The sequence below is a fragment of the Orussus abietinus genome, unplaced genomic scaffold (genome assembly GCF_000612105.2).
Source record: "Orussus abietinus isolate OABI.00-Male unplaced genomic scaffold, Oabi_2.0 scaffold204, whole genome shotgun sequence".
Lineage (NCBI taxonomy): Eukaryota > Metazoa > Arthropoda > Insecta > Hymenoptera > Orussidae > Orussus > Orussus abietinus.
Genome location: NW_019394422.1, coordinates 127,879 through 148,365, shown reverse-complemented (window position 1 = coordinate 148,365; position 20,487 = coordinate 127,879). Strand labels below are relative to the sequence as shown.

The window sequence follows — 20,487 nt, the reverse complement described above, 5'->3', positions numbered from 1 at the left end:
TCCAAACGAATGTGGCGCCTCCTAGCAGACACTTATAAGTACAACTGCATCGCAATTGTACGTTTGCAAGTTCAAGTCCGCGCTTTAGTCAAGTAGTGGTCTTAAAACGAATGTGGCGCAACTAATAATTGCATCGCAATTGTACGTTTGCAAGTTCAAGTCCGCGCTTTAGTCAAGTAATGGTCTTAAAACGAATGTGGCGCAACTAATAATTGCATCGCAATTGTACGTTTGCAAGTTCAAGTCCGCGCTTTAGTCAAGTAGTGGTCTTCAAACGAATGTAGCGCCACCTGGCAAATCTTTACCTTATTTCGCGGACACTTATAAGTACAACTGCATCGCAATTGTACGTTTGCAAGTTTAGATCCCGCGCTTTAATCAAATAGTGGTCTTCAAACGAGTGTGTCGCCACCTAGCGAATCTTTGCCCTATTTCCCAGACACTTCTACAGCACTGTGTTCGTCCTCCTGGTCTCTACCCGCAGTGTAGCCGATAGTGAATCTACTCTAATTGTCAGATGTTATCTACCCACCCAATCGCGATAGAGGCAACACTGACCGCCGCTCTACGATCTCCGGGAGATTACTGCAATAATGTGAACGGCTCCGCAGGCCCTTATCGATATTGGCGTTAACGCGTTAATAGAAAAGTCAATTCCGTTAGCTCTCGTCGTAGAGGGGCGTGCCGTCCCCACTGAGGGACATGCTCCGAGGACTAGAATTCGTGTTGGGTGTTCCCCGGGGCGACTTGTACGACGGAGTGCGGGAGGACGGCGCTCTGGTGCGCGGGGTGCTCCTCCCGGAGGTGACGTCGTCGTAGCCTCGCGGCGTCTCCCTGACGTCATCGTATCGGGGCGTGCCTCCACTGAAACGAATAAAAAGAAAAGCTTTAAGGTGATATGAAAGTGAAGTCGAGACATCGCTTATTAAACCTATCTCCGAATTAAATGTACCGAATCGATTCAAACTTTACAAAATAAATATGGAGGGTACATGGAAGGTCCTGACACATTTTAATTTTTTTCTCTATTTGTTTATAGATATTTTCAAAATTTTTTTTATAAAAAATGAAATTACACGAGTGTCCAGACCTTGTTTAAAGACTTTACAATCACATTGTAAAGTTTGATATGATTCGGGGCTTCCAGTTCGGAGAAGTTTTATGAACGGTTAATCTCTCAGATACCGTTTTCGCATCCCCTTAAGGTGATGAACGGCGCCATCTGTGACGTTTAGCTGCAACTAAATTTTTGCTACGTAGTTTAATATATAGCCTGACTCTTGTGTGATATATACATCTCGAGTGATATATACGTACCAAAAAGTCAACATATTTATAAAACTTTTCTCCAGAGACTCTAAGGAAGAATGCGCTGCTCGTGAAATTTCATTTTTCGAAAAAAATTTTGCATTTATCTCGGACAAGAACCAAAGAAGATATATATATTTTTTTTCGAAAAATGTAATTTCACGGGCAGCGCGTCCTTCCTTAGAGGCTCCATAATTACGTGTTACAATTTCAGATAATTCGGTGCACCCAGTTTAGAGAAAAGTTTTATAAATACTTTAACTTTCTGTTATGTATATATATCACACTTTCATATCATCTTAAGGATTGATGAACCAGCCCAATATAATTCGACAGAGCTGTCGATATAAAAGCGAACGTCGGCAAGGCAGGTATTTACAAGGATCTCTTTTACCGACGTCGATGAAATTTCTCAACGTGTTTCACCTCTCCTTAAAAGTCACGCAAAAGGAGGCGATCTATTGGTTTGTCTCCTAACTTCGTGCTTTTTTATTTAGATTCAAAATTGCGCCAATATCATTGATTGTTATGTTAATTTTTGTTTTAAATGAAAAATGAAAGAAACAAACCCGCACGAAATGACGAGACAACCCAATCTAAAAAATCTGAAAAAATTACAGGCTCTACAAAACGGAACGTACTTTCATTATGCCAAGCACGAGTCCATAATAGGTTCTCTAATTCGAAATAAAAAAAGATATCTATCGAATTGACGGGCCGAATTTTGGCGTAAAGTATTCGGTGCCGTTCGCGCATGCTCTTAAATGTATTTGGCGCGAAACTCTACCGAGTTTCCTGATAGAAGGAAACGGAGCCTTACGTTATCCTCGGGGCGCTGCGCTTCATGGCCCAGGCCTCGGCGGCCTTCTTCCAGTCGGTGGGGTCGCCCTGGGCGGGCATCGGCGGGGTGGGGCGGTGCGAGGGGGTGGCACGGTGGTGGGTGGGGGCGACGCCGGGCGCCGCCGGGTGCAGGAAGGGACCCTGGTGGTGGCTCGGCGTCTGCTGGCCGTATCGCGGCGTGGGCTGGCCGTGGTGCGGCGTGTGATGTGGCGTCTGGTGCGGCGTCTGGTAGGGCGTCATGAAGGGCGTCTGTCCGGACGGCGTGTACGGCGTGTTGGGGTAGGTGTGGAGGCCCCCGTACCCCGCCGTGCTGCCGGCCCCAGGAGTGTGTGGCGGGTGGTAGTGGTGGGGCGTGTGGTTCGCCACTTGCGACAAGGAGTGCAGCATGTGGTGCGGCAGATTCTGCGCCACCCTCTGGATCGCCTCTTGGTTCATGGCTGAAACGTTACATGGTGGCGTCAATTATATAAAGAAACGACCGTTTTTCATACATTTTACGTCGACATGAATGTCTTTCCATTAAGATTATACCGCATCACTGAAAGCTACGAACTATCTCGCTTAAAAATGTATTTGGCTCGAAACTCTACCGAGTTTCTTAATCACGCTGTAACTTTCTTTGTATAGTTTCTGAACCTTCCTCCGCTTTTCCATGAATTTTATAATAACATGTCATTTCATTAAGTTCGTACTGCATCACTCAAAGCTACCAGTTGCTCGTGAGAAAATGTATTTGGCTCGAAACTCTACCGAGTTTCTAGATCGTGCTGTAACTTTCTTTGCATCGTTTCTGAACCTTCCTCCGCTTTTCCATAAATTTTATGTTAACATGTCTTTCCATTAAGTTTATGCCGCATCATTGAAAGCCACCCATTTCTCGATGAAAAATGTATTTGGCTAGAAACTCTACCGTGCTTCTTCATCGCGCTGTAACTGTCTTTGTATAGTTTCCGAACCTTTCTCCGCTTTTCCATAAATTTTATGTTAACATGTCTTTCCATTAAGTTTATGCCGCATCATTGAAAGCCACCCATTTCTCGATGAAAAATGTATTTGGCTCGAAACTCTACCGTGCTTCTTCATCGCGCTAACTGACTGTATCGTTTCAGAACCTTCCTCCGCTTATCCATAAATTTAATGTTAACATGTCTTTCCATTAAGTTTATACCGCATCACACAAAACTATCAGTTTCTCGCGAGGAAATGTATTTGGCTCGAAACTCTACCGAGTTTCTTGATCGCGCTATAACTGTCTTTGCATCATTTCTGAACCTTTCTCTGCGTTTACATAAATTTAATGTTAACATGTTTTTCTATTAAGTTTATACCGCATCACTGAAAGCTACATATTATATCGCTTAAAAAAGTATTTGGCTCGAAACTCTACCGTGATTCTTCATCGCGCTATAACTGTCTTTGCATCATTTTTGAATCTTTCTCCGCTTTTCCATGAATTTTATAATAACATGTCTTTCCATTAAGTTCCTACTGCGTCACTCAAAGCTACGAATTATCTCGCTTAAAAATGTATTTGGCTCGAAACTCTACCGAGTTTCTTGATCGCGCTATAACTGTCTTTGCATCATTTCTGAACCTTCACTGAGAGAAAAGGACCTGGCAAACTGAACAATTTGAGCCTATTAAAGCCATTTTCGTTAAAGAAACGCAATTAATGGTTTAATCTACTATAAATTGATATCTGCAACTATTTACTAACAGTTTAGTATCCTCTTGGCTTTAGTACGAATCTTATAGTAACTGAAACTATATTTATCCGGTCTAACCTCCTACTGGTCCTCCGGGTGTGGTGAGATACGGCGTCCTGGAGGTCATGGCTCCTCTGGGCGTGCTGGGGGTCGACTGGCCCGGCACCGGGTCCCTGAAGTGTTCCTTGAACCAGCGGAAGAGGTCGCTCACTCTGCCGAACATCTGCCCGCGGAACCTGAAGCCATCTGGCGACACCGTCACGTACTCGTGTCGACATCGAACCCGAGGAAGATACGACAGCAGGAATTTCCCCGGGTAGTTCTGGAATGATCGGCATTAGTTCACGACAAATGGCAAATAATTTAGTAGTTCCGCACAAGATGGCGCGTCAGCGCCTGATGCTCGAAAAGGTGGCGAATTAACTAAGTATTCGATTTCAATAAAAAATAGATATCTGCTGTATCAACCAACAAAAGGACTCAACGTTTATAAATTTTCAATGTTTTCGACAACGAGTTTAGCTGGTTATTTTAAAAGGATATGGAAGGCGCTAAGAAATCTAATTTAGGTCGATAACGTAAAATTCATCTATATCCTTCTTGGTGGTAATGATTGGCGATAAAATTAATAAAAAATAGATATCTGCTGTATCAACCAACAAAAGGACTCAACGTTTATAAATTTTCAATGTTTTCGACAACGGGTTTAGCTGGTTATTTTAAAAGGATATGGAAGGCGCTAAGAAATTTAATTTAGGTCGATAAAGTAAAATTCATTTATACCCTTTTTGAGGGTAATGCCGTTTTGAATACTCAAGGGGGAACAGAAGATGGCGCGTCCCGTTACCGACATTTATATTTATGTTGAAGTCTCTTACAGTCTACGTTGAGAATTATACGAACTGAAGGGTTCTATATGGCATTTCGGTAAAGTAATGATAAAAAGATCGACGTAAAACTGCCGAAATACCATGAATTCACGACTGTTTATATTTTGATTAACCAACGTCGCCATCTGTGACGTTTAGCTGCAACTAAATTTTTGCTCCAAAAACGCGTTTATCACGAGACAAGTCAGGATTCTCTTGTAAACATTGGTAACAAATGTAAAACGGTCGAAATCTCGTGAATTCATCATTCTAACGACTGGTTAGGACCAACGGCGCCATCTGTGACGTTTAGCTGCAACTAAATGTTTGCTCCAAAAACGCGTTTATCACGAGACAAGCCAGGATTCTCTTGTAAACATCAGTAACAAATGTAAAACGGTCAAAATCTCGGGAATTCATTATTCTGGCGACTGTTTAGGACTAACGGCGCCATCTGTGACGTTTAGCTGTAACTAAATTTTTGCTCCAAAAACACGTGTTACCCGCTGGATAACCCAGCATTCTTTTGCAATCGTTGGTGAAAGTATTTACATCTTGCCATCTGACTCTGTAATATTCCATTTCTACGGTATTCTAAATTGTTCAAACCTGAAAATCTTCATTTTCGATTCTAAGCCTCCAAGAAGCGCAAAACATCGAAAGAGTGGATATATACATACCAAAAAGTCAAAATATATATAAAACTTTTCTCCAAACTAGGTGCGCCAAATTATCTAAAACTTTAACACTTGATTATGGAGGCTCTAAGAAACTACGCACTGACCGTAAAATTTCATTTTCCAAAAAAAAGAAAATATCTTTTTTTGGTTCTTGTCCAAGGTAAGTACATTTTTTTCGAAAAAAGAAATTTCACGAGCAGCGCGTTATTCCTTAGAGCCTCCATAATCACGCGTTAAAGTTTTAGATAATTCGGTGCACCCAATTAGGAGAAAAGAATTATAAATATTTTGACTTTTTGTTACGTACATATCACACTTTGATATCACCTTAAGGCTCCTATATTTCCCCGGGTACGCGACCACTTTCAACCGCAGGATCCTCACCTTCGCGGCGGAGACGATGTAGGGGATGCCTCCAGGGTTCTCCTTCTTCTGCTCCTTGAGGATCTCCTCGGCCTTGTCCTTGATGCCCTCGACGACGGGCTTGTAGTACTTGAAGTCGAGGAGCTCGGCGGCGTAGGCGGCCATGGGGTTGACGTGGCGGGCGATGATCTCGTCCAGGTCCTCGAACTCCTCGCTGCCGATCCAGAGGCTCTGGCCGAGGGAGAAGGCGTTCTCCTTGCCCTCCTCGCGGACGTCGATGTGCTGGTAGATGTCGTCGGTGACCTTCCAGGTAACCGTCAGGTGGTCCGCCCCCTTGCTGCTGGGCCGGACGATCGCCTCGCCCTGCTTCATGGTCTGCATCAGCTTCTCCGCCTCGGCGAAGCCGATGTTGTGGAACGAGGGGTGGACGATGACGCGCTTCACGTAGGTCTGCCTTTGTCGCGCCTTCTTCGTCTCCTCCTCCGCCTTCGTGTCCTTCTCCTCGGCCTCCGTGTCGTAGAAGATGTCCCGCTGCGGCCTGGGAGCAAAAAGGTCATTTCGTTACATTTACTATAACGACATCGTTCAAATATCCTGGGGAGTGAAACCACACAAATGGTGGAATAACAAACAATCATATATATATAAAGGTAATTTAGTTACAATTATTACAGCGACATGGTTCAAATATCGTGGGGAGTGAAACCACACAAATGGTGGAATAGCAATCATATATAAAGGTAATTTGGCTACAATTATTACACCGACATGGTTAAAATATCGTGTGGAGTGAAACCACACAAATGGTGGAATAGTAAACAATCATATATAAAGGTAATTTGGTTACAGTTGCCATAACGGCATGGTTAAAATACCGTGGGGAGTGAAACCACACGAATGGTGAAATTGACCACGTGGACTAGCAAACATAATCATATATAAAGGTAATTTAGCTATAATTATTGTAGCGACATGGTTAAAATATCGTGTGGAGTGAAACCACACAAATGGTGAAACTGACCACATGGAATGGCAAACAAAATCATATATAAAGGTAATTTGGTTACAGTTACTATAACATGGTTAAAATACCGTGGAATGTGAAACCACACAAATGGTGAAATTGACCACGTGGAATGGCAAACATAACCATGCCAATGGGTACCGTATGATTAGCGGTGCGCTTAAGGTGAAGTGAAACGCATCGAGGAACTTGATCGACGTCGATAAAGAAGATTTTTCTAAATGCCTATGTTGCCGACGTTCGTTTTTATATTGACAGCTGTGTCGAGTTATATGGGATATTGTATCAAATGGCATACTCCACCTGTCGTTTTCGTACAATATATCAAGAAATCGAAGTAAAACTCCAGAAATCCTCTGGATTCATGCTTTCTGGGACCCTAATTAGCTGCAAAGGGACACCTTGCGCCATCTGTGATTTCTAGATCAATTAAATTTTCACTCCGAGACCTCGTATTGCCATCGTTTTGGCATAGAAGCGCATACAACACTTGTTTTGCCTTTATCCCGTTCAAATGCGAGTTTATCGATTACCAGAGTGTTCTAAATTGTCGTAAAATTGTCCTGACCCTTTCGATTCTCATATCGGAGCCTTCGATAATTGTATATCGATCGAAATATGAAAGCTCGACGCCATTTTGGTTCTGGTCTGGACTGAGTTAAAACATTTTGTTGAAAAATCCAAATTTTGAATGCGTCAGGACAATTCTTAGATGATCAGGAGTGACGTGTCAAAGTTTCGGACAGTTTGGTCTAATACCCTTAAAAAAAAGTGTTGTACTCGAATCGACTGATTTGAAGGGGGTTTCACTTCACCTTAACACATTCGCGACCGGCAAATTTGTTCCGTTTCAAATACTGAATATCGGCGAAAATAATGAAATTCTGAAACTGCTTGCCGCAAACTTGTATCATGCATCGTTATGGACGTGATTCGCGTCAGCGGCAATCAGGAATAGAATTTAAAATGACGTGAAATCACGTCAGCGGTAACCAGGAATAGAATTTAAAATAACGTGAAATCACGTCAGCGGCAACCAGGAATAGAATTTAAAATGACGTGAAATCACGTCAGCGGCAACAAGGAATAGAATTTAAAATGACGTGAAATCACGTCGGCGGCAACAAGGAATAGAATTTAAAATGACGTGAAATCACGTCAGCGGCAACCAGGAATAGAACTTGAAAGTCGTGAATTCACGTCAGCGGTCGCGAGTGTGTTAATAGGCCTCCGGTCGGTAAAGTGTTAACGCCAACAGGAAGTAAAGTCGTACCTCCACTCGTGATTCTTATCCGCGAGGTCGCTGCTCTTGCTGGTGCATTCAACGCTGAATCGATCGACCTCGATCTTCGTGACCCTGCAATGTATGATCTGCCCGACCCCGACGCGCTCCTCAGGGTTGGCCACGTGCTTGTCGGAGAGGTTCTTCACGTGGATGTACCCGGAGAGTCCGTTGTCCAGCCTCAGCCTCACCCCGCTGGCCTTCCCAGGACACGCGCCGGCGTCGAAGTGGTTCCAGACCTCGGAGAGCTCCGGGAAGTCGTTCTTCAAGCAGAAGGGGCACTGCCAGAGCCCGGTCTCGTCGTTCCTCACCGGGTTGGCCTGGTCGAGCTGCTCGCCCTGGGGCTTCCTGTGCGAAATCCCCACCACGGTCGCCAGGACGAGTTTCCCTGTCAAATGAGAAGATTCACTGTATTCCAGACATCTCTTCCCTTCGATCAGGGTTGGGTGATCCCACGCTTTTCGACGGTTTTCATGTATATTACGTTCCTACGGAAGGTTTGCTCTCAACGAAATAAGCTGACGAAAGACATTAAACGACATATTACTGCAATAATTTCCCCGACAAACCGAGGATGCAACTTGGCGATTGTCTTGTAAAATACCATACCCCACTGAACACCAAACCTAACAGGGACGTTACTTAAAATTAATAAATAATATAACGTTTGTTACAATGTAATAACCTAACAGTTACGTAACATAGAGCTAACTAGTTACGTGGCATTTGTTACAATGCAGTAACTTAACAGTTATGTATTAAGAGAGGTGGAGAGATGATTACAGCGCCGCCATCCGTTGGCTAACGTACTATTGAGCGAGCATCGAACGTCCGTATCCTTCTGGGCTTCTATGTTAGCGCTTGATGCTCTAAAAGTTGGCTAACATATCAGAAGTGAGGGTAAAAGAGAGACCGCATGTGTTAGCCAACGATATCTTACATACAAAGAGGAAGAGAGACGCATATAGAAGGGCGAGTATTGGGGTAAGATAAAGAAAGGATGCTATTCGGTATATATCGCCATAAGATTAAGAGAGACGGAGAGAATGATTACAGCGCCGCCATCCGTAGGCTAATGTACTATTTATCGAGCATCGAACGCCCGTATCCTTCTGGGCTTCTACGTTAGCGTTTGATGCTCTAAAAGTTGGCTAACAAATCAGAAGTGAGGGTAAAAGAGAGATCGCATGTGTTAGCCAACGATATCTTACATACAAAGAGGAAGAGAAACGCATATAGAAGGGCAAGTATTGTGTGTAAGATAAAGAAGGAATGCAATTCGCTATATATCGCCATAAGATTAAGAGAGATGGAGAGAATGATTACAGCGCCGCCATTCGTTGGCTAACGTACTATTGAGCAACCATCGAACGTCCGTATCCTTCTGGGCTTCTATATTAGCGCTTGATGCTGTAAAAGTTGGCTAATAAACCAAAAGTGGGGGTAAAAGAGAGATCGCATGAGTTAGCCAACGATATCTTACACACAAGAGGAAGAGAGACGCATATAGAAGGGCGAGTATTGGGGGTAAGATAAAGAAAGAATGCAATTCGCTATATATCGCCATAAGATTAAGAGAGACGGAGGGAATGATTACAGCGCCGCCATCCGTTGGCTAACGTACTATTGAGCGAGCATCGAACGTCCGTATCCTTCTGCGCTTCTATGCAGACTTCTGAATTCTTTGCCCTTACCTATGTAGAAGGTCTCCGGGGTCTCCTTGGTGAGGATGTCGAAGAGGCGCTCCGGGGTCGGGGTGAGATACGGCACTCTTAGATCCTTGTACCGGCAGTTCAGCTCCGCGCGGATGTCGTAGAGGGTGACACACTTGTTGCCGAAGCCCTGTCGCTCCAGCTCCTCGGCGAAGGCATCCAGGTCGAGGTCCTTGAGCCTCTCTGGCGCCTCCAGGATCTCCTCCAGAGCCCCTGCCGGGTTGGCGTCCTCGTCGTCGTACTCGAGGGCATCGACGGCCATCTTCCGTGCCCACTCGTAGGTCTCCGGGTGCACCCTGGACCCGTCTAGCACCTCCACGTAGGCCTCGGTGCTGTCGCCCAGGCTGTTGGTGTCGATCTTCACGAAGCCGGCGCAGTTGATGAAGACCTTCGGACCCATGTGGCAGGCCGTCACCAGCTGGGTGCGGTTCTCCAGCCTCTGGTTGCTCTGCTTCAGCATCTTCAGGAGCGCCTGGCCCTTCCTCGGGCCCAGGCCGCACACGAACTGCACCAGGTTGCCGGCGTAGGGCTGCTGAACCGCGCGGTTCACGTCCACTCCGACCTCGTTCACCCGGTTCACGAACTCCAGGTACAGGTTCTCCAGGAGTTCCTCCTTCGAGAGCTGGTCCTGCGGGGATCGAACGGTTCAAATGAGTATCGGTACTTCTTTTCGATGCACGGAACGAGTCTAAGGACACCGAGAGAAAAAGACCTGGTGAACTGAACAATTTCACCCTGTTAAGGTGATACGAACATTGTAAACATTGTAAAGTTTGAAACGATTTGGTCAGAAGTTTCAGAAACGAGACCTCTTTGACGCCACTTTCACATCACCTTAAGGTGACGTGAAACCCCCTTCAAATCAGACGATTCGAAATACAACACTTTTTTTTACGGGTATTAGACCAAACTGTCCGAAACTTTGACGCGCCACTCCTGATCGCCTAAGAATTGTCCTGACACATTCAAAATTTGGATTTTTTGAAAAAATTTTTTAACTTAGCCCAAACAAGAACCAAAATGGCGTCGAGCTCTCATATTTCGATCAATATACAATTATCGAAGGCTCTGATATGAGAAACGAAAGGGTCAGGACAATTTTACGACAATTTAGAACACTCTGGTAATCGATAAACTCGCATTTGAACGGGATAAAGGCAAAAAAAGTGTTGTATGCGCTTCTTTGCTAAAACGATGGGAACACGAGGCCTCGGAGTGAAAATTTAATTGACCTGGAAATCACAGATGGCGCAGGGGGTCCTTCTGCAGTCAATTAGGGCCCCAGAAAGCACGAATCCAGAGGATTTCTGGAGTTTTACTTTGATTTCTTTATAATTATTGTACGGAAACGACATATGGTGTACGCCATTTGGTACAATATCCAATTTAATTCGACACAGCCGTCAATATAAAAACGAACGTCGGCAACGTAGGCATTTAGAAAAATCTTCTTTATCGACGTCGATCAAGTTCCTCGAGGTGTTTCACTTCACCTTAAAGTGACAAAGAGGTATCGTTCAAGAAACTTTTCTCCGATCTGAACGTACCAAATCATCTCAAATTTTGCAACGTGCATATTAACGCTATAAAGAAGGTTCTGACACCCATGGAATTTCAATTTTATGCAAATTTGTTTATACATATTTTCAAAATTTTTGTATAAAAAATTAAATTTTGCGAGTTTTAGGACCTAAATTAGGACCTCCTTATTCATGAGGCAAGATTTGAAACAAATTGGTACACCCAATTCGAAGAATACTTTCATGAACAATTGACCTCATTGGCGCCACTTTCACATCACCTTAAAGTGACAAAGAGGTATCGTTCATGAAACTTTTCTCCGAACTGAACGTACCAAGTCATCTCAAACTTTGCAACGTGCATATTAACGCTATAAAGAAGGTTCTTACACCCAAGGAATTTAAATTTTATGCAAATTTGTTCATACATATTTTCAAAATTTTTTTTATAAAAAATGAAATTTTGCGAGTTTTAGGACCTACCTGCAGGCTGTGGTACTTCAAGCAGAGAATCTCCTCATCCGCGGTGCAAAGCTGCGAGAATTCCACCAGCGGGTCCTGGAGCAACCTGGCGACGGAGATGGCCTGTCTGAGGAGCTCCGGATAATCCCTGAACTCGGCCACCCCCTTATTACTATTCGAGTAGATCTTGGCGAGCTCGTTGTCCAGGATCTCGACATGGACCGAGGGGAACTGCTCGTCCTCGACCAGCTTGGCGATGATCTCCTTCAGGTCGTCCGAGATCATGACGGCCTCCCTGGACTCGCCAGCGACGGCGACGGCGTGGGGTTTCCGACTGGCGATAAAGTTCCTCAAGGCCAGGAGATCGGCCTCCTTCATGACCTTGTCCGCCTCCCTGGGACCGTTCCTCCTCTTCAGAAGGTGAGGAAGCCTCAGGTAATCGGTGCACTCCCCGTCGGGAGACACCAGACACGCGAACGCGGCCTGGCCGAAATCCGGGACATACGCCAGGCCCATCACCCTGAGGCCCTTCCCCGTGTCCCAGTCCTCGTCCTCCTCTTCGGCGAACTCGCAGGTGTAGGGCGCTACCTTGATCCAGTTGTACATCTTCCTGCAGCAGGCGCGCATCACGCACTCCTTCGCCTCCTCGAGCAGATTAACGCGCAGTTCCTTCTTCAGGTCCGGGATCAGCATCCGGTTCATGGCCATCTCGACGCTGCCGACCCTCAGGGCGTTCCAGTCCTGGACGTTCTTGCTGAACTCGTCCCTGTAGTAGAGCTGCTTGGACTCCTCGACGTAGTCGGTCCCGGTGTTGCCCTCGATGGCGTCGCTCAGGGTCAGGGTGATCAGCTTGTCCTCCTCGGCGATGGCCAGCTTCAGGAACTGCTCGCCCACCAGGTCCCGCACCGGCTTGTCCTTCAGGTACTTCATCGGGTAGACCGGGTGGTTCTCGTCGATCTCCTTCGCCCCCTTCTTCGTCGGTCTGACGGAAACTCGAGCTCGTTCCATGTACATCTCCCGGACGCACTTCCTGACGAGAGGCTCCCGGGCGAGCTGGATCGCCACCATCAGCTGGCACGCCTTCAACACCTCCTCCGGGGACTTGAACCTGGAGCTGTTGCGAAATTCTGGGTTACGGCTTCCGCTCTAATTTAAGGGGATGTGAAAGTGTCATCCGAAGAGCCAATCGATAATGAAACTTTACTCCGATCTGGGTGTACCGAATCGTTTCAGACCTTGTAATATGAACACGGAGACTATAAGGAAGGTCCTGACCCTCATGAAATTTCAGTTTTTATCCGGAATTTTGAAAATATCTATAAGCAAATTAGTAAAAAATTGAATTTTCATGAGGGTCAGGATCTTCCTTATACCTTTCATGTTCATATTTTCAAGTTTGAGACGATTCAATGAAAAGTTTCATAAACGAGACCTCTTTGACGTTACTTTCATATCGCCTTAAGTGGCATCTGAGAAGTCAATTGTTCATGAAACTTGTCGCTGAACTGGGTGTACCGAATCGTTTCAGACCTTGTAATATGAACACGGAGACAATATGGAAGGTCCTGACCCTCATGAAATTTCAGTTTTTATCCGGAATTTTGAAAATATCTATAAGCAAATTATTAAAAAATTCAATTTTCATGAGGATCAGGATCTTCCTTATACCTTTCATGTTCATATTTTCAAGCTTGAGACGATTCGATGAAAAGTTTCATAAACGAGACCTCTTTGACGTTACTTTCACATCGCCTTAAGTGGCATCTAAGAGGTCAATTGTTCATGAAATTTTTCGCTGAACTGGGTATACCGAATCGTTTCAAATTCTACAACTTCTACAATTTTAAAAATATCTACAAACAAATTTATTAAAAATTTAAATTTCGTGAGTTTCAGGACCTTCCTTACACTCTCCATATTTATATCGTAAAGCTTGAATCGATTCGATGTACCGGTGTACCCCATTAGAAGAAGAGTTTCATGAACGATTGACTCTACGCATCCCCTTAATAAGCAAAAGGTCCCGAGTACCTTGAACCAGTGACCGAGCACCCTTACTTGAATTTTTCCCCGATGAAGTCCGCGGCCACGGTCGACGGTTCCGTGGGTTCCTGCTCCACCTCGTGCCGCTGATAGTTGTCCCTCAGGTTCTCGGCGTAGTGCTCGGGGCTGAGTCCGAACTTCTTGGCGAGTCCATCGAGGCCAGCCTTCCGGCAGATCGAGTACGGGCCCGTCCTGACAGCCTGTTTGAGGATCTCCTCCTCGGGCTGGTCGTCCTCTTCGACGTCCTCCACATCCGCGGGCGGTTCCTCTCCGTTCTCTTCGGCCTCTGCCATCTTCCGCTTCCGCTCCTGCCTCCTGGCCTCCCTCTTGGCCTCCCTCTCCTTCCTCCTGGTGGTCTCCTGCATGGCCGGGATCTCGTGGCTATAATAAAGCATGAAATGGTGGTGCACGTCGTTCAGCTCCTCGCTGGTCTGCACGTTCCGCACCCTCTCCAGGTCCTCGTCCTTGATAACCCTGACGCTCTCCGGCAGAGGCGCGTCCGGGTTCTTCATGATCTCGTCCAGCTGGTGGTTCCTCATCTTCTCGAAGAGGCGCAGCAGGTTCTCCTTCCGCTGCCTCAGCTGGCACCACTTGGCGTCGTACTTGTACACCTTCCAGAGGTCGTTGATGTTCAGCTCCGGCAGGACGTACTCCTTCCGGTAGAACGAGATGAAGGGCACCTCGAAGTGCTGGTTGCGCATGAAGTCGAGGGCCTTCTTGATCTTCCCCACGGTCTGCGGACCCTTCCGGGCCCGCTCCTTCGCCTCCTCGTTCAGGTGCGCGTCCTGCACGGAGACGCTCGGCCGGCAGAACGCCTGGTTGTAGATCCACTCGGCCTCCAGGTCCAGCTCGTCCGAGCCCTCCGGCACCGCTGTCACCGGGACCGACCGCAGCTGCATCCGCTCCGGGATGTCCGTGTTCCGGATCTGCAAGTCGACCTCTGTCAGTGGGGACGTGTCTGGGACTTCGGGTACGGCCATTCCAGATTCGGGGTTTTATACCCAGATCTGGGTGGAATTAAGAGGATGTGAAAGTGGCATCCGAAAGCTCAATTGTTCATAAAACTTTTCTACGAACTGGGGGTCTCAAATCGTTTCATATTTTAAAACGTGAATATGGAGACCCTAAGGTAGGTCCTGAAACTCGCGAGATTTCATTTTTTTAAAACTATTTTTAAAATGCCTATAAAGAAATGTGAAAAGAATTGAAATTTCATGAGTTTCAGGACCTTCCTTATAGCCTTCCTATTCACGTTGTAAAGTTTCAAACTATTCGGTAAACCGAGTAGGGAGAAAACTTTTATAAACAAAACTTCTTTGGCGCCACTTTCACATAACGTTAAGGGGATGTGAAAGTGGCATCCGAAAGCTCAATCGTTCATAAAACTTTTCTATGAACTGGGGGTCTCAAATCGTTTCATACTTTAAAACGTGAATATGGAGACCCTAAGTTAGGTCCCGAAACTCGCGAGATTTCATTTTTTTTAAACTATTTTTCAAATACCTATAAAGAAATTTGAAAAGAATTGAAATTTCATGAGTTTCAGGACCTTCCTTATAGTCTTCCTATTCACGTTGTAAAGTTTCAAACTATTCGGTAAACCGAGTAGGGAGAAAAGTATAAACAAAACTTCTTCGACGCCACTTTCACATCACCTTAAGGCGATATGAAAGGGTCATTTTATACATATCAAACCGTAAGATGATAGACGAGGACAGGATAAGACAGTTTGGTCTAATACCCTTAAAAAAAAAAGTATTGTACTCGAATCGACTGATTTGAAGGAGGTTTCACTTCATCTTAAGGTGATACGATTACGATGATACTCCCCAGTTAAAACTGCCCTTCCGTTAACCTTCATACTCGGATCATCGCGTAGCCTCGCCAAATCATTCAAATCACCCTGAATCTCGTACCTCATTATCCAAATCGGTAAAGTGCCCCCTCTTCAACTCGCTCGGTTCGTAGATCTCGAAGATGCTCTTCCTGGTGGTCTTCTTCTTGGGCTGCTTCTTCGGCCGCCTCGGCCTGTCCCCGTCCCCCACGTCGTCCACGTATTCGTCCTCCTCGTCTTCCTCCTCTTCCTCCTCGTAATCCTCTTCCCCATATTTTCCAAACTCGTCGTAATCGAAGTCCACTCCGAAAATGTCTTGGGCTTCTTGTAATGCCCTACGAAACATTAAGAAGTTCATTAAGGTGATGTGAAAGTGGTTTTCTTTATAAAACTTTTCTTCCAACTCAGTTTACCGAATAGTATGAAACTTTACAACGTTAATAGGGAACAACGTTAAAGACGGAAACGTTAAGTAGCGAATTATTGCTTACGCGTCTGAGAAAATGGGCTTCTTCTTTTTTCTCTTTTCTGCAATGGGTCTGCCGTCGTCATCGACGATGAAGTCATCTTCATCGGAGTACTCTCCACCGCTGCCTTCTTCTTCGAAAGCCTCAGCCTCTGGTCTGTGACTGCGTTCGCTTCTTCTTTCATCCTCCTAAAACCCGAATCCATAGTTACTTTTTCATTCGCAGACCAATAATTCATAAACTATACCTACCGCTACGACATCCCTCTCCTTTATGGAAAAGCACAAAATCCCAATAATGAATTACAACGTGCCACTTTGAAATAACAAAATTCTTAAAGGGTTACACACTGTGATGAGCGTCTGATTATCATTGCGATATTTTACAATTTTTTTTCTAGTGCAACGAAGAAACTAAGTGGAACTCTTGTCAATGGGATTTTGTTATACAAATATAAAAGACCATGTAAAGACTTTTTTTTTTTAAATACAAAATGGCAGCTGTCGAGTAGTTTTGCCGTAATACTTTTTCATTCAAAATGTCAAAGATTGCCAAAAATATTTGCATAAAATCATTTGTAGCACGATATAAAAATTAATATTATAAAGAAAAATCCCTTTTTTACAAATATCCATCAGGGTGTAACCTCTTAATTAATGCAACGACTGGGAGTGAATTAAACTTACGTCTCCGGAGCCTTCGAACAGCTCGTTTGCAATGGCATCTCTTTCCTCGTCTGCTTCATGTTCCTGCTCTCCTTCGGATTCTTCATCCTGTATTCTGCGTAGACGCTTAAACCGCTTCTATAAATTTCATTAAATCATTTCATTTTAATCCATCTTTATAATCCATGCAATAATCCGCTCTAAGAGGAAGCACTTTCTCACCCTTTCGACTTTAACTCCTAAATTCTCCTCGATAAGATCGTAATCTTCATCTTCGAGACGATCGTCGAAATCTTCGTCATCACTTTTCTTTCGCTTTTTAGAGACACCGGAACCATCGCTGTCTCCCTCACTCTCGTCTATTGGATTGTCATCGATAAGGTCTTTCAGTTCTTCACGCAGTCGTTCTTCGTCATCTGAAAATTATACAGGAGTGATACAACTCGGCGAACTCATAAAAGAAAATAACGCCTATAAAGTTTAATAAAAGACTGCAGTGATGTCTTTGTTTTAAAATCCAACAAAATAGATATCAATCGATGTATTTTAACGAACAGCATTCAGAAGTATCATCATTAGATTGACTAAATTGAATCGTGTCTTCTTTTTCTGAATGTTTTAAGTTAGAAAATAAATTGTTCCTATAAGAGATAAGACTGCTAAAATGTGAAAACAAAATATATATCTCGTAGCAGCTTTATGAGCAGGATTATTATTATTATTACTATTATTGTTATTATTGGATTGACTAAATTAAATCATGCCTTTTATTTTTCTTAACGATTTAGGTTAGAAAATAAAATGTTGCTATGAAGGATAAAACAGCATAAATATGAAAACAAAATATATATATCGACGAACAGAATTCAATGGTACCACTCTCAATCGACACAACTTTTGTTAAATCACTTTTTTTGTTAAATATTTAGTGAAAAATTCACATCAAATAACCTCAAAATATGGGCCATTTTTATACCTCTTAGTAGTTAAGTCAAATAGTGACAATTTCAGAAAATGAAATTCATTTCCATATTCAGTTTGCTACGTTTCCACTGAATTTCATTGTCCTTCCAATCATTGTTTATTTGATAGTGACGAATAGTGACAATTTCAGAAAATGAAATTCATTTCCATATTAAGTTCGCTGCGTTTCCACTGAATTTCACTGTCCTTCCAATTCCATCATTGTTTATTTGATACTTTTCTGTGGATTCAGTAATTTCCCCATAGAATTTGCTATCAACAAAATAAGATTAGTAGAATGACTCGATTTATGAGGTTAACAAACCGTGAATTTCTCAATGAATTTTTAAGATTAAGTGACGGAACCAAGCTTACACCGTTATGAGTGGTATTAGTGAATTCTGCCAATCAAGATGCATTATTTAAAATATATCTTGATAGGTTTTGGATCAAGAACATTTCCGCAGTCAAGCCTAAAACCCTAAAATAAAACTTTAATCCTCCGACTATGGCGAATCCGACCTTTGAGGCTCTACCGTTATATAAATAATAAAGCTTGATAAAGAAGATATAGTGATGATATTTTTCTGTAATTTTGAATGCATGATAAAAGAAAACCACTATAGGATATTTTGTTAAAAACATTGCTTAGAGAAGTCACTACAATAACGTTTCATTAAAATACGTCACTTAGAGGAAACCTATAGTAGTGTTTTGTTCAAAACTATCTGTCCAAGAAATATCATTAAAGTGGCATATTAATCAGGACCATCACTTAGCAATAAACCACTGTAGTAGTGTTTTATTAATAAACATTACTTACTGGAATAATATTATAGTGGGGTTTTACTCTAAAACATTAATTAATGGAAAGCCACCGTAGGAGCATCTTCTTAAAACGTAATTTAGAGAAAAGCTAGATTAGCGGAGTTTCATTAAAAAACGTCACTCTGAGGAAAACCACCGCAGCAGTATTTCATTAATAAATATTATTAAAATGGAAACCACTAGTTTTTCATCGAAAACATCTCCAAACTAAAGTCACTACAATAACGTTTCATTCAAATGCGTCACTTAGAGGAAATCTGTAACAGTGTTTTGTTCAATGCTATCTCTCCGAGAAACATTATTACAATGGCGTATCAATCAAGACCGTGACTTAGAAATAAGCCACTGTAGTACCGTTTTAATTAATAAATGTTACTTAAAGGAACGATACTATAGTGGCATTTTGCTTAAAAATATCACTTAGTGGAAAGCCACTATAGGAGCATCTTGTTAAAACGTAATTTAGAGAGAAGCTAGATTAGCGGAGTTTCATTAAAAAAAACGTCACTCTGAGGAAAACCACCGCAGCAGTATTTCATTAATAAATATTATCAAAAGAAAAACAACTACAGCTTTTCGCTTAAAACGTCTACAGTCAGAAGCCACTCTAATAGCGTTTTGTGAATTGAAAGTTAGGATAAAACTAAGCATCGTTCAGGCACTGTCCAAGTATAAACACAAACGATACATAGTAGATATCGCAGGACCAACTCTGCGTATTCTACCTTCCTCATCCTCGTCGCTCTCTTCCATAGCCTTCATCTTCTTGAGCTTCTTCTTCTCATTATGATCCAGCTCTTCCTCCTCCTTGAAAACGAGGAAATACGAGGTCAGACAGTGCAGGGAAAGACGAACGTCGTGTGCATCTCGAGATACCGCGAAACGTTTGGATAAACTCTGAGCAGAAGCTCACCTCGCTTTCCTCCGCCTCCGAGTCGAGGAAATCGGCCATCCTTCTGGCAAGTTTTTGCGACTCCAAGTGCAAAACGGCTGTAAAACTCCAACCTCCGAAGATCGACGCGTAGAGAACCTGCAATTCCCGAGAGCACCTTCTGCGGAATTGGAGGTTATGGCCGGTCCGCACGGCGCGACGCTACGTAACCTCCGGCCGTATGCGACAGCGCTTGATGGCGCTTTCGTCGTATGAGGTCCCTAGATTAAAACTAGGGATTTTACCACGCTCTGAATAACTACGTCTCCATCGTGCTCGATTTCTGGGATTTATCGCTTCCGGATCCAGTAAATAGCATGTCTCCATTGCATTAATAATTTACTGTATTTACTCTATTTGAACCCGATAAATCCTGGATTGAAGAGTACGATGGATACGTAGCCCGTATATATTTTACGTAAACTTCCGTAACATAAATTAACTGGAGTTTAATTGGTTTACAAAAGATTTAAACCGGTGTAAACCAGTTAACCGGAGTTTAAGTGATTTATAGAAGGTCTAAGCCGTGTATAAACCAGTTGATCGGAGTTTAAATAGTTTACAGAAGGTTTAAATCGTGCGTAAACCACTTAATCGAAGTTTATTTGATTTACATCAGGTTTACACTGGCTAAACGTCAGTTAATTCGAATTGTAGAACCGGGTCTAAGAGAATTCTTCATCGTTTATATGGAAAGTTTGATAAGATTACGCTTTTGGAGCGTGTACCAAACACACTTTGTACAAACTAAACCATAAAGTTGCGTGTGCATGTATGTCCATATATTCAATAATTTCAAAGCTTATGTGCTTATTTTTTTGCCCTTTTTGTGAGAAATGGTATCTTATATTGATACGAGGGGGTATTTTATTTTACATTTTCTATCACAGTGTTGATTTTACTCTACGCGTTTAAATTTCCCACCATTTTATTTAGACGGCTGATTTCTGGTGATTTGTTGTATCAATTCTGGTGATAAAATTTCTTGAC

General features: G+C 43.4%; 1 protein-coding gene across 1 annotated transcript; it reads right to left on the bottom strand.

The window, feature by feature from the left end:
- Positions 1–352: 352 nt before the first annotated feature.
- On the bottom strand, positions 353–19,613 carry LOC105694341 (transcription elongation factor SPT6). Its single transcript, XM_012414883.2, has 14 exons — positions 19,480–19,613; positions 19,292–19,373; positions 16,998–17,191; positions 16,797–16,913; positions 16,135–16,298; positions 15,726–15,978; positions 13,825–14,735; positions 11,788–12,880; positions 9,767–10,412; positions 8,064–8,460; positions 5,788–6,304; positions 3,933–4,176; positions 2,129–2,585; positions 353–864 (listed from the first exon to the last, which is right to left on the bottom strand). The coding sequence occupies exons 1-14, from the start codon at positions 19,516–19,518 to the stop codon at positions 660–662; spliced, it is 5,319 nt and encodes a 1,772-aa protein (XP_012270306.1). The 5' UTR covers positions 19,519–19,613; the 3' UTR covers positions 353–659.
- Between the last annotated feature and the right edge of the window lie 874 nt (positions 19,614–20,487).